This window comes from Zootoca vivipara, chromosome 3, assembly GCF_963506605.1.
Source record: "Zootoca vivipara chromosome 3, rZooViv1.1, whole genome shotgun sequence".
Lineage (NCBI taxonomy): Eukaryota > Metazoa > Chordata > Lepidosauria > Squamata > Lacertidae > Zootoca > Zootoca vivipara.
Window position 1 is genome coordinate 81,092,810 of NC_083278.1, and position 13,499 is coordinate 81,106,308.

Below are 13,499 nucleotides of genomic sequence, written 5' to 3' on the forward strand. Positions count from 1 at the left end.
ATCTATTTACAGCAGTTGAAGTCCAAAATCTCAATGGCTGGGCATAGCATTGTGGAATTCTTGACTTTGTCACTTTAGAACAGCTGATCATAAACTGCTTTTGGGTATTTGTTCATTTTCAATATAAATCTGCCCTCTGACAGCATGGGGGCTTCTGTTTCAGAAATACAGGTCCAAATCTTATTTTGGGCTGTGGTTCTTTAGCTCCAAAATGATATTTATATGTGGCTTTTCCAAATACCTTAAAGTGTAGAAACAAAAAAATTATAGCTATTTTCCAGTTTGTATTTTTGAAAATATTTGGTACAGAGTCTTTAGAGTTCTTAATCAAATGTGAAATTTCTTGTAAAGGAAAAAAAGGAGGAACAAAATGCATTTTTTAGAAGAAACTAGAGATTTTCTTAAAAGCCAAAGGAATGACTTATAGGCTTTAAATTTACCTACTGCAAATAAGAAAACAACCTATTCCTAGACCTCTGGTATGCAGTCTGGGCTTTTGGTCCAGAGCACTTAAGAAAATATAGGCAAAGTGGTATTGAAATAAGAATGCCAAGTTCTTCCAGACTTTGTTGGTTCAGGCATGTGTCAGAAATAGCCTCATAGTTGCTACTTGCAAGCTGACATTGGACTGAAGTTACACCTATTTTTACATCAGAAGGGCTAGATTCCTTTTCACGTACTTTATCCGTGTTGATCATGGGCTGAAATCAGGGATACAGTGTTCTTTGGTTAGCTATGTTTGCATTTCTCTGCATTCCAGAGTGATGAATTTGGATTTAAGAAACGAGAGAGTGTAAAATATGTGCCCGTTTACTCCCCAAGTAAATAGTGGCTACAATGTTTGAATGCTTTACAAATCAAAAGGCACCAACAGTTGCTTTGACATTCAGCAAACTCTTAGGTCCAGATATGATAATACATTTTTCATTTGTTTGACTACTCCCATCTCTTCCCGTTGTGTACTTGTGCAAGCAACTGTACCATATGAGCCAGGAATATGTGACACACTTGGCTATTGCAACTACTGTGGTCTTGGAGGTTGGAAAATGTCTGCGTCTCTCCAACCGCAGAAATTACTGCACTGAGTGCCCAGCTCACATGTTAAGAATTGCTCGTGCGAGGATGAAGTTAGGTAATTGCAACCTGATTTGCAACTCTTTCTGCAGAGCCATTCTTCCTTAATTGTGTTTTCTCTCACTAGAGTTCTGCATCTGCCACTCACTAGCAAGGTTGTACATGGTTGATTAAAACCAACTGATATGTAAAGCCAGGAGGCTCATGTGCAGCATATGGCCTTCTGTTTAACCCAAACATTTGCATCAAATACCATTGTATCATAGACCCAATGTGCCCTTTCACATCAGAAAATGAAAACTATGGCAAAAAGATACAATCACAACATAATCAAAGATACAATCACAACATAATCCACACAAATAAAAAAATTCCTTCAGTAGCACCTTAAAGACCAACTAAGTTTTTATTTTGGTATGAGCTTTCGTGTGCATGCACACTTCTTCAGATACAGTGAAATAGAAGTGAAATAGGTAGCCAACACGGCTACCTACCTGTAACCATAATCCACACAGTAAAATTGTAGCTACTGGTACCTTCTTAATTTGGGGGAAATCTATTTACTCAGAATCAAATTCCAATGATTTCAGTGACTAATGTTTTCAGATAAGAATGCTTAAGGTTTAAATTCCAGTTTAAGTTTTGGTAACTAAAATTTAATTTCTGAAAATAGATGGGGCTCGATGCTTATGTTCCTAAAAGCAGATTTATGATAGGAAAAAAGATGAACACGTCACTCAGTGAAGTCAGACGCTCTCCAGCTGAGAGTTTGGTGGATGAAGGATCAATTTCAAATTCTGTAGCAATGTCAAGCATGTTGCCAATGTTACGTGTCCACTTGCTATTAGACAACATCTTCCCATCGAGTGCTGTGATCAAATGTTGCAGGGTTAACTCGATGTGGAGGGCACAAACCAACCAGATCAGCTTATGACCAAGCTTGATCTCTACCCAGTGCATGGTACCACCCTCCCAGCTGGTGTTAACATTTGTAGAATCACCACCTGCAGGCTCTTATTCATGATATCTACCAGATTATTAGCAATAACCTCAGCTGGTTATTCTCTCTTTGAGCCTTTCTCTCAAGTGAAATGGGTAGAGATATCTTCCACCTGGCTTACCGCACGCGGAATAATGCTGGGTAACTGCTGATCTGAATTGTTTGCTTTCAGCATAGCTTTAGTTGTAACTTCAGGACCGTCAAAGACGATGCAGTCAATTTCACCCCTCTGACAAAGAAAATCAAATTCCTGATCCAGGCTTTTCATAACTGTTTCTTGGGCCCTCCTGATTTTATTTTGATCAACTACAAGTCTCATCTTCTTCAGTGATCAAGCCAACATCCATAAAGGCAGCTGTGTCATGCAGACCAACTCCGTATCTGAAGTTCTACATCAGGCATAGGCAATCTCGACCCTCCAGATGTTTTGGGACTACAACTCCCATCATCCTTAGCTAACAAGACCAGTGGTGAGGGATAATGGGAATTGTAGTCTCAAAACATCTGTAGGGCAGAGTTTGCCTATGCCTGTTCTACATAGCATCTTATGTACAATTATTTCTAATTTGTCTGATGTTTGTCACACACCTTCCTGGAAGACTCTTTGGCGATCGTAAGGGTTGCGCCAAACAGGGCCGCGTTGAGCAGATCGTGCGGCCTGGTGCTGAGGGGCGGAGATCGCTCCGCCGCCCGCCCCGCCCTCGCAGGGCGCAATTGGTTTCCAGCTTGCCAGCCCCCCCCCCGTGGTGCACTGCGCCACCGGGGGTCTATGTAGAGCCGGCCCTGGCGCCAAAATGCCTGTGCTCTGGCACGACTTTTACGATGGTCAGGCACCTTACTGGAAGGTGCTTTGCCAATAAGGTTCGGACCAAAGCAACTCTGGGAGGTTTCTGTGGGAAGCAGCAGCGACTCAGGAGGAGTAAGTGGCAAAGATGAAGGGGGAATGAGCAAGTGGGGGGCATAGTGCATACCGTCACCTATTTTTCTTCCAAAAAAAACAAAAAAACCCACTGGGTACAAACATGCTCCAACAGAAATCCAATAGTCCCCAAAACAATTTGTCAACCTCTGCATATTTTTATGAGACTATTTTACAGACAATTCTAAGCTGGGTTCATTTTGCTTGCAATGTTCTTTACTGTATCCTTCAGCTACATGTATGATATTGTGTTTCCTCACCCTTGATATATAGATACTCTAGCATGTAGAAAACTGAAAAAACACCACTAGATTCTTTTAAAGAACATCTTATGTTCAGAAAATACAAGAAAATGTGCATATGCGCTCTCTCTGTGTGTATGTGTGTTAAGAATCTTAACTCAACCCATATAATTTGGTTATCTGGTTTGTTACTTTATTTGAGAAATAGGATAGAAAAATGTCAAGAATATTAGAAATACATGATCTTGTGAAAATATTCTGAAAAAAGCCAGTTTCTTTTAACAGTTGCTGACTGTGCAGCTGAGCTTCAGGCTTGCAGAAAATAACGTGCATTTATGAAAGATGGTTGGAGTTAGGGTCGGCTTATTTAGTCTAGACAGTATTTCTCTTGCCAAATGTCACTTTGCTCAGTTCTGCCTGTCATAATTGTTTAATAAAGGCAGTCCAATAATATTGTGTATCGAGAGCTTCCTTGGGCTCCAGAATGAATGATATTTGGTTTTATAACAACGTAGCACTTTAATGATTTTAAATTAGTGACAAGGACATGGTCATAAGTTCACACAAGTTTCCAGTGAGATAGAGGCTGCATGTGGTATGTAAGCCCTCCTGACCCACTAAGTGTGTCTGTTCCACAGTTGGGCCCACATGTTAGACAAATTATTTGTTGATTAATTTATGTACAACCTTTAGTTAGCAACAATAGCAGTTAATACTATGAAGTTTTAACTTAAAAAAAATGCTTTTAATGATATTGATGTGTTTGCTGCCATGGGCTTTTTTGGGGGAGGAGGCATGAGATTTAAATTGAATAAGTAATTTTAAAAAATTACATATATATCTGTGTGCTACATCCACGAAGCAGTAAGATATCAGACTTGGTCACTCACAAAATGGACATTCCCTGTATATAGCAAATGTAATAACATACAGAAAATAATATTTTCTCTGTTCTTCTTGTTTCTTCAAACAGATTGATGCCCCTTTCTTCCCAGACTTTGATGATGAATGTGCATCATGGCCAAAAACAGGAATATGTTATCAAGCCCAAGTACTCCACAACAAAGAAAGTGATTTCAGGAGAACAGTCTACAGAGAGTTCATTGCCTTTAAGGATAAACCAGGATCAACTTGCCTCATCTTTTCAGTGTGAGTATGAATGGAATGGAGCAAACTTTGATGGTGATCTTGACGTCTTGAAATAAATGGCGGGAGCTATCAAAAGGACAGGTTGCAATAATTAGTGACTAGATAAATGTACATCTGAACGCAGCCCTTCTGAACTGCTGAGATTTGATGTAAGATTTGACCTTCCTGACTCCCTTCTTTCAAATAAGATTACCTGCAACCAATCCTTAACAGTATTTAGTTAGCTACTTGATTGCACTGAGATCACATGAACCTCAGAACAAATCTCTGTTGAGGACATGCACTTAGAGAAACCCAAAATAGTTATCAGAAAACTTGACTGCAGCTGCTAAACTTCCTCTTTTGAATTTAAATATGACCATATTGGATTTCTCCTTACACATTTGTTTAACAAAATAAAAAAATTCCTTCCAGCAGCACCTTAGAAACCAACTAAGTTTGTCATTGGTATGAGCTTTCGTGTGCATGCACACTTCTTCAGATACACACATCTGAAGAAGTGTGCATGCACACAAAAGCTCATCTGAAGAAGTGTGCATCCACACAAAAGCTCATCTGAAGAAGTGTGCATGCACACAAAAGCTCATACCAATGACAAACTTAGTTGGTCTCTAAGGTGCTGCTGGAAGGAATATTTTTATTTTGTTTCGAGTACGTCAGACCAACACGGCTACCTACCTGTAACTAGAACATTTGTTTTATGTTGTAAACCCCAATTGGTATACAAATTTAATTACTTAATATTGTAGAGGAAGAAAAAGTGCTGCTGAAATGATTGAGGTGCTGGAATACTTTCCTTTTAAAGCCATTTTAAAGCAGTGGGGCTTTGAAGTTTAGAAATATTGAAGAAAAATAAACTTAAGTGTGGGATGTGATAGAGTTAAATAAAGAGATCCCCCCCCCACCATTCGCTTTATAACAATAACAACAACATTTTATTTAATTTATATCCCACCCATCTGACTGGATTGCTGCAGCCCTTCTGGGCAGCTTCCAGCATATATAAAAACATAATAAAACTTTCCTCTTCTCCCAGGCCATTGGCAGATTAAACTATCTATGACCGTTTAAACTTGGGGTGGAGGGTATTATTTTATTTGTTAGGCATTTTTTGGTTTTTATACTGTAAATTGTCCTGCGATCCTTGGATGAAGGACAGTAATGAAACTAAATAAATAGATAGATGATAGATAGATAGATAGATAGATGATAGATAGATAGATAGATAGATAGATAGATGATAGATAGATAGATAGATAGTGTTTCTTAGGTATTCAGATATATTAAATCTAAAATATTTGCTATTTAACTGTTCTTTAGTGGTCCAATGCCGGCAATCAATAAAGGAATAAAATGAATATATGCCATAATAGTCTGTTGGAAGCTGTAGTTGAATTGGAAGCTGTTGTTAAATTTGATGCCAGAATTTGATTTTTATATATAGTGGAAATCACTAGTTTGCAATTAGTTCAACATCAGTTTTATATTGTGGGTTGTGGTTTATGTACATTAAACATTAAGAACAAGAGATGATAGATTCATGTGTTGCCTTCAGTGGCCTTCTATGTTAAAAGTAATTACTAAGGACATTTACCAATAACAAGATGCTGTTCTTACCGGCCTTAGTAAAATATATTTTCTTGCTATATTACCTACCACATTATATGAAGAGGGATAGGCTAGATAGAATTAGTGTTCTGTGGTAAATTGAATGTTGTTTTTACAAAACAGCATTTTATTCTGTAGACAAGGGCAGAAAGGAATGGAAAGTATCCTTCCTTGGTATTAGGAAATACAAAGTAGATAAGAGTAATTAAATTGGTGGGAACGTTCTGTTTTGAACATCTGACACTCCTGGGGGCAGATTCTTGTGGATGTGCTTTCAGTAAAGATTCATCTGTCTGGCCAAATGGGACGTTGATCCACCATGATCGTTCTTCCCTTAGCCAGCCCCCACCTTCCTTTCTTCTTACTTACAGGGAGTCCAGCAAATGTCACTGGCTGTCAGCATTCTCCTTCTTAGTCTCAGTGTTGTCCTTATAGAAGTCATCAGGGAGGAGGATGGGGACAAACCTAGAACTAGTTGGCTCTGCCTACTGTTGATCTCCCACCTACAGTTGGTCTCCCAGTCGTCTGCTCTCCCAGCTCCATGGGAGAAATTGGAGAATCAGAAAGGACATGAGCTATATTTACCATATAAAAATGATACACATAGTAGGAATCTCATGAGCTCTTCCAGGCAACATCAGGTTGGGGGTAGTGGTGAACATAGCTGGATCAGGGTCAGGCAGTTCAGTAATAACACAAAATGTTTCTGCAGAATAGAAGGCTTGTTTTTGATACAGGTTGATATATGAACACAAGTGCCTGCTTCTACTATGCTCATTTTCCTGAAACCCCAAAGTGTTTCACATACCTGATCTCAGAAATTCTTATAGCCACCAGTTCTTATGGCCACATTATATGGTAGTTTATTGTTATCCTCATTTTTCAAAACATAAGGCTGATGATAGTATATAGCTGAGGTCATGCTTGAACTAGAAGAGGTTTTCTACTGAAATCTGTCTGGCATTGGCTACATTCAGTATACAGTCATTCAGTTTGATTCAAACCAATCTGTCTTAATTTTTCAGAGTTTAAGTTTCGTTACTCAGTTCCAGTAAATCATTTATATGTATGAGAAATTTGAGTCAAAATATCGGCCCTGGCACTAGAATTCAAAGTTGATAATTTGGCAACACTGCCCCAGAGCATGTCTGCCAAGAACATGAAGGCTTGTGGGCCTTCCACTAAATGACCTAAGATTACTGCCTCTCCAGGGTGTATAGGCTGTTAGGGAGGGGTGGTACCTCTGGTGGGGGAGATTGTTGTGCTCCTTCTGGGTAGTTTGTCCACCTTTGGTCCCCACCCTGGACTCAGCTCCCAGCTGCGGCTGCTAGAAGCTGTCAGCATGTGACAGTGGCCACACCCCAGGAACGGCTTCAACTACTCAGTTAAACCAGGTGACAGTAGCCAATGTGTCTCATACCCTAAGTAAGTTAGGGACTCGCCCTGCATGAGAAGACAGGCTCTGGTGGATGGAGTGTAGAAGACCAATAGTGGGACCAATGGTTAAGAAAGCGCTTTCTGCACATGTTGTAGAGGGAAGGGAGGGGCTGATGGGGCTTGTCAACCTGGGAAGGTAGCCCATCTAGGAAAGGAAAACTCTGATCCTAAAAGTCTGTTGCCTTGCGAGACATCTTCAGGAGAAAAGATGAAGGAGTAAACCCTACCCAAATCCGGAGTGGAATGACTCAGATGGTTGAATGGTGCCTTGTACGCCTCCTTCTGGCAACTCCTACAGGCAAACTGGTGCCAAACATATTGGTCTGTTTTCCTTTGGTCTGTTTTCCTGTTTTCCATCAGTGGGGAGTTCTGTTGTCTGGGCAGCCCAGAACTCCAGGAAGGTTACTTCAGTGCTGCTAACACAATAGTTTGACTTCACCCCCATAGGCACACTCCATTGTCTCTCAAGACAGATGGATGCCAACAAATGCCTCTCTGTTTTCTTAAATCAGTTTTCTTTTTAAGGATTTCAGGGATACATTAGTACTATTTAAACAGCCTTTTTCCATAGATGGAGAGAAAGGCGAATGCTTCTTTCCGTCAGAGGAACTTTTAAGGCACAACTTTGACCCTTTACCCTGGGGATTGATTGTCGGAGCCTCACAAGCAATTATTAGAGGAAACAACAGGTGAAATGAGAAAGTGCAGAGCTTGTACAATAGAGGGTAAATATAGACCAAGATGAGAGCACATATTGAAAGATGTGCTTAAAAATAAATATGGAACAGCTGTCTGAATTATTGGGCATTGTTGATGTTATGCACTGAAAATAAGTCGTAGGCTCCACAGAGGAAAAGTAAAATATGTGATCATCTAATTCAGGACCATAAAGTAGTTGACAACTTTTAGCCCAGAATTCTTGTGAGCTCATCTTTCCATCTTTAAAAACATTCTTGATACAAGATTGCCAAAGCACTGGAAAATGTACAGTTCACATTATCTATTCAGGGATAAGTTTCTTGTCTTTCTACTGTGTTTTAGTCAGTCACCATTTTTTTCTATGCATCAAAACAAGAGGTTTTGAAAGATACATTGTTGATTCAATACAAAGCACATAACCGTAAATGTTGTGTACTAAATTTAACTAACAATTCAAACTTTCTGTGACTAAATTTTTATATTACAATGGAATTGAAACACTGATGGTCAAAATATCAACCATATATATATATATATATATATATATATATATATATATATATAATCCATGTTTAATAGAAAACTTGCCCATTAAATTTTTATTTAAAAAGTGGAACACATTGATTTAAAGGGCTCCCAATCATATAGTATGGCTTGAAATAAGACAATATGGAAACATTTGTTTAAGGTTTGGCCTTAACTGTAGAAATTTTGCCTGTGAAAATATAGTACTTTCTTATTTGGGGAAAGATTGCATTTTACAATTTCTGTCCTTGTTAGAGACTGTTTTGGGGCCAGCTTGTAATTTAAATGAGCTACATTTCCCCAAATTCTTGTCAAAAGACAGCTGCATTTTGGTTTGCATTTTGTTTCTGAAAGTGCAAATTAGATAATTTTGTATTAAAATCCAAATATAATTTCTCTCTGATCCCTAGTAAAGAGCATTCCTCTTTATCAAAAACTCATTATGCAAATTGTAATGTGTTCAAGGTGGGAGCAGATAACCAATCAAAAGGCAGTTAAAAGTGTGTATGTGGTATCTGCAGTCACCATAGATTGAGAGGGTGCTTTTAGCACTTGTACATGAGGACCAAGAAAGGATGGGGTAGACAGAGAAGGATACAACCCCTCTTCGGTTCTTGCGGGACAGAAAGCAAACATCACCATGTATATTTGCAAGAACGCTTTGGAAGATAAGTCTAGAATGGAGTCTCTTTCCTGGAGCTAAGCAATTTTAGCCCCACAGTTTCCTTTGCCTTCAAGTTACTAGTTCCTAGTAGAAGAGATTCTGAAGGGCACAGAGGGGTCTCTGACATTTGCCACTTGAGCACAAAAATGAAGTTGTACTGCATGATACTATGAAGCATGGCTAAGAAATCTTGGGTTCTGGGTTGTGAAGTGCCATTCCCAAAGAGGCCATTCCACATGCTAGAATGCAGCATTTCTCAGAGCCATGCATTGTAATGTCACACAGTACAATTCCATTTATTTATGTAACTCTGTATAACTCCTTTTCCCCCATTGCTGAGCTTTTGGTGTGTGGCCAAAAACCTGGCTCTTTAGGAAAAGCCTTTGGGCTGATTTAGAGTGGCTTAAAGAATATTTATTTTTTTTGCTGCTATAACTGTTTTGTTTTTATTATTACTTTTTTCTTTTTGTTAATTTAAAACCGGATAATCATGTTATAGTCAGCAGCTTTGACAGTGTTACAGAAAGGAATACAGAAGTATTTTAATTTAATAATAAACAAATGAACAAACATGAGCTCTGAGGGGGGTTAATTTAGTGCTCTGGAAACCTACAGCTGAGGTGTTAATGCTTTAAAAAATACTTTAAAAGTTAGACAGGTCAGGGCAAAATCTAGTACTTCTATTAATATAACTTCATAGTACATGATTCTTTCTCTCTCGCTCACTCTGGTTAGGTTCAGCAATTGCCCTAAAGTTGGTTGCCAAGAAACAATAACAGCATTGCTCATTGCTAACTATCAGGCATGTTTCACGTTGTTTTAAGCATGTAAAATGGCCACAGTCCAAAAAGGGGTGTCATGGGTGCAGGAATCATACAGGAAGAAGCTTGACACTAATGAGATGTCAGAAGAAAGATGATTCACTTTAAAACAATAAAATAAAATAAAACAGCCTCTGTCTGTTCATGAGATTTAGACATGAAGGATAGGCATAAATAAATTAATAACTGATTGTGATCACTGACTCAGACTAAAATGCTATAGCCATAAAGGACTCTGAGGCACAGATTATAAAATGTATTCTGCAACAAGCACCTTAGCACTTGCACACACACGTAGAGGAGCTGAGTTCATAAGCTCCACTACAATGTGTGGGAGGTGGTTGTTGTTTAGTCATTTAGTCGTGTCCGACTCTTTGTGACCCCATGGACCGGAGCACGTCAGGCACTCCTGTCTTCCACTGCCTCCCGCAGTTTGGTCAGACTCATGTTGGTAGCTTTGAGAACACTGTCCAACCATCTCATCCTCTGTCGTCCCCTTCTCCTTGTGCCCTCAATTTTCCCCAGCATCAGGGCCTTTTCCAAGGAGTCTTCTCTTCTCATGAGGTGGCCAAAGTATTGGAGCCTCAGCTTCACGATCTGTCCTTCCAGTGAGCACTCCGGGCTGATTTCCTTTAGAATGGATAGGTTTGATCTTCTTGCAGTCCATGGGACTCTCAAGAGTCTCCTCCAGCACCATTATAAAGGGACGCAGGTGACACTGTGGTCTAAACCACTGATCCTCTTTGGCTTGCTGATCGTAAGGTCGGTGGTTCGAATGCATGCAACGGGGTGAGCTCCCGTTGTTCTGTCCTAGCTTCTGCCAACCTAGTTTGAAAGCATACCAGTGCAAGTAGATAAATAGGTACCACTGCGGTGGGAAGGGACGTTTCTGTGTGCTCTGGCACTTGTCACGGTGTCCTGTTGCGCCAGAAGCGGTTTAGTCTTGTTGTCCACATGACCCAGAAATCTGTCTGTGGACAAACGCTGGTTCCCTCAGCCTGAAAACCAAGATGAGTGCCACATCCCATAGTCATATTTGAATTATTATTATTATTATTATTATTATTATTATTATTATTATTATACTGATATCCCCAGCGACTGGGTGGTTCTCAACAGAATATTAAAAATACAATAAAACATCAAACATGAAAAACTGCCTTCAGGGTTGCCTTTGACTGAATTTAACCATCCAGGGTTCCTTTACCTTCGGGGTCTCCAAATTTACCGCACTTCAGGCTGGTGCCTGCAGCGCCGATCACGCGGCGGGCTGGAGGGTGGGAGAGCACGCGCCCGTACACGTGCACACACACTATTTCCAGCGCACTTCCGGGCCGCAGGAGCACCGGAAATAGCTTGTGCGCATGCACATGGGCCTCCTCTGACCCCGAAGTGCGCCGGAAATGACGTTTGCATATGCAGGCAAGCTATTTCTGGTGCTCCTGTGACCCGGAAGTGGGCAGCCACGCCGCGCTGCTCCAGTAAGAGCGGGTGGCGGCAGTGGGCGGTGGGGGTTGCCGCGAGCCGGATAAATGAGGCCTTCGGGCCATATCCGGCCTGCGGGCCATAGTCTGGGCATGCCTGCTTTACCTATTAATCTATTCAGTTAAGATTAACAAACCTTGTTCTGTCTATGCAAAACAGACACAGCTCATCATTTAGTTTAACTGGGAGTTTTTCAAAAAATAATACACTTTATACCTTTGTTATTGAGTATAGTGGGTTATCCTTATTTTTGCATTGCTATAAGGACTTGAGATGAACTGCTGGTTAGGGGGCTATTCCTCTGTCTGTGTGGTTGATTATATATATATATATATATATATATATATATATATATATATATATATATATAATCATTATGTACTGAAGGCCCCTGCTGGTCCCTAACCCATCCATGCCACAAATGGGAGCAACAGTGGAACTGGCTGACACCATGCAGTTGGTACAGCTGCAATCCTTCACAATTTGTGTAAGAGATACTACTTTGCTCTTCTGAAATGTAGGGGGAAAGGTCGAAACAAGGAGTGTGAAAGGGATGTATTGCTGATATGCATCTTTATAGAGACCACTGTGCAGGATCTTTAAATAATATTTAGCAAAAGCCAATCAAGGATTGACTTGTTAGTTGACTATACATTATATGGCTTCAACTGAAAAAATCGCTAGAGGAAATAATGTGGGTTTTTTTTAAAAAAAATTAGTATGTAGAAATATTGTGAAAAATTCATTGTATGATTGAAAAAGGTTGCTGTTAAACAAAAAAGGTTATATTTTATGGTGGTATTTATTAAATATTAGCTTTCCTTTGCACAGCTTTAAAGATGATAAAAGAACTGGGACAGGCCTACTTTAGGAAATAAGCAATTTCCTCTTGATTGTGTTTTGTCAGCAGTTTAAAAGGTATAGGAGATGACCAAAGGTATAGGAGATGACCAAAAGGTATAGGAGATTACCAAAGAGCTTTTAGAAACATTTAGTGTTTCTAAAACTGTATATTTTTATATCTATACCTGTATATGTGTGTGTGTGTGTAAGTCTGGGATGGTTTTTTCAGCTGCTCTCTGCAACAGTATTGGAACATAAATACCACAACCTGAGAGATGAGTCCTAGGTGCATGTAATACTTATATCCCAATAATGTGTATGGAATGAAAATATTGCTTTATTTCTAATGGAAATGTATTTAATATATTTAATACCATGTGGATCAATGAATTCTTTCTCCACTCTGTAAATATGTGTGTCATCTTTAAATGGAGCATGAGAACATAATCAGTGCCTGTTTTTTATATAGTATTGCTACTCTCCGAAACCCAACCCTCCAACCCAAATTTTACAAGAGACTGGAAAGGTGCAAAAAATAAATAAATAAAATTCCTTCCAGTAGCACCTTAGAGACTGTAATGGTCACTCTCAATCAGGCATGGTATAGGAGGAGTTAACAAGGGATGTCAGTTGGAACCTAGGGGGCGGAGTCAGGAGGCCTATAAAAGCCCACCCCTGGGAGGAGTTGAGGAGGAGGGCGGTTGGTTGTTTGAGTAGAGAGCTGGGAGTTAGAGCTGGGTTGGAGTGGCTGAGCGAGATATCGTGGCTTAGAGTCTGAAGGGAGGCATAGGTGGTTAATTAGCAGAAAGGACAGAGTGTTCGAAAGAATCATTAGTGGATATTAGAGGTAATAGGCCGATATAGGAACAACTGTTAAAAGAGTATTTGATGAACTTTACTGTATTGAAACCACATGCGTATGTACCTTTAATAAAGAAACATCTTTTATTCCAAACCTCATCCTTGTCTGGAGTAGTGAACAGTTACCAGTCTGATTACTGGTTGGTGGTAGTGGGATAAAAAAGTCGTTTGG

The 13,499-nt window shown here is 39.7% G+C and overlaps 1 protein-coding gene across 7 annotated transcripts in view; it reads left to right on the forward strand.

Annotated features, from left to right (window-relative positions):
• Window positions 1–13,499, forward strand: part of LTBP1 (latent transforming growth factor beta binding protein 1) — a 199,293-nt gene that overhangs the window by 36,467 nt on the left and 149,327 nt on the right. For all 7 annotated transcript variants that reach the window (XM_035108252.2, XM_035108243.2, XM_035108244.2 and 4 more), the window contains exon 4: window positions 4,209–4,384. In XM_035108252.2, coding sequence (XP_034964143.2) covers window positions 4,209–4,384 — 176 coding nt within the window. The remainder of the gene's footprint in view (window positions 1–4,208; window positions 4,385–13,499) is intronic.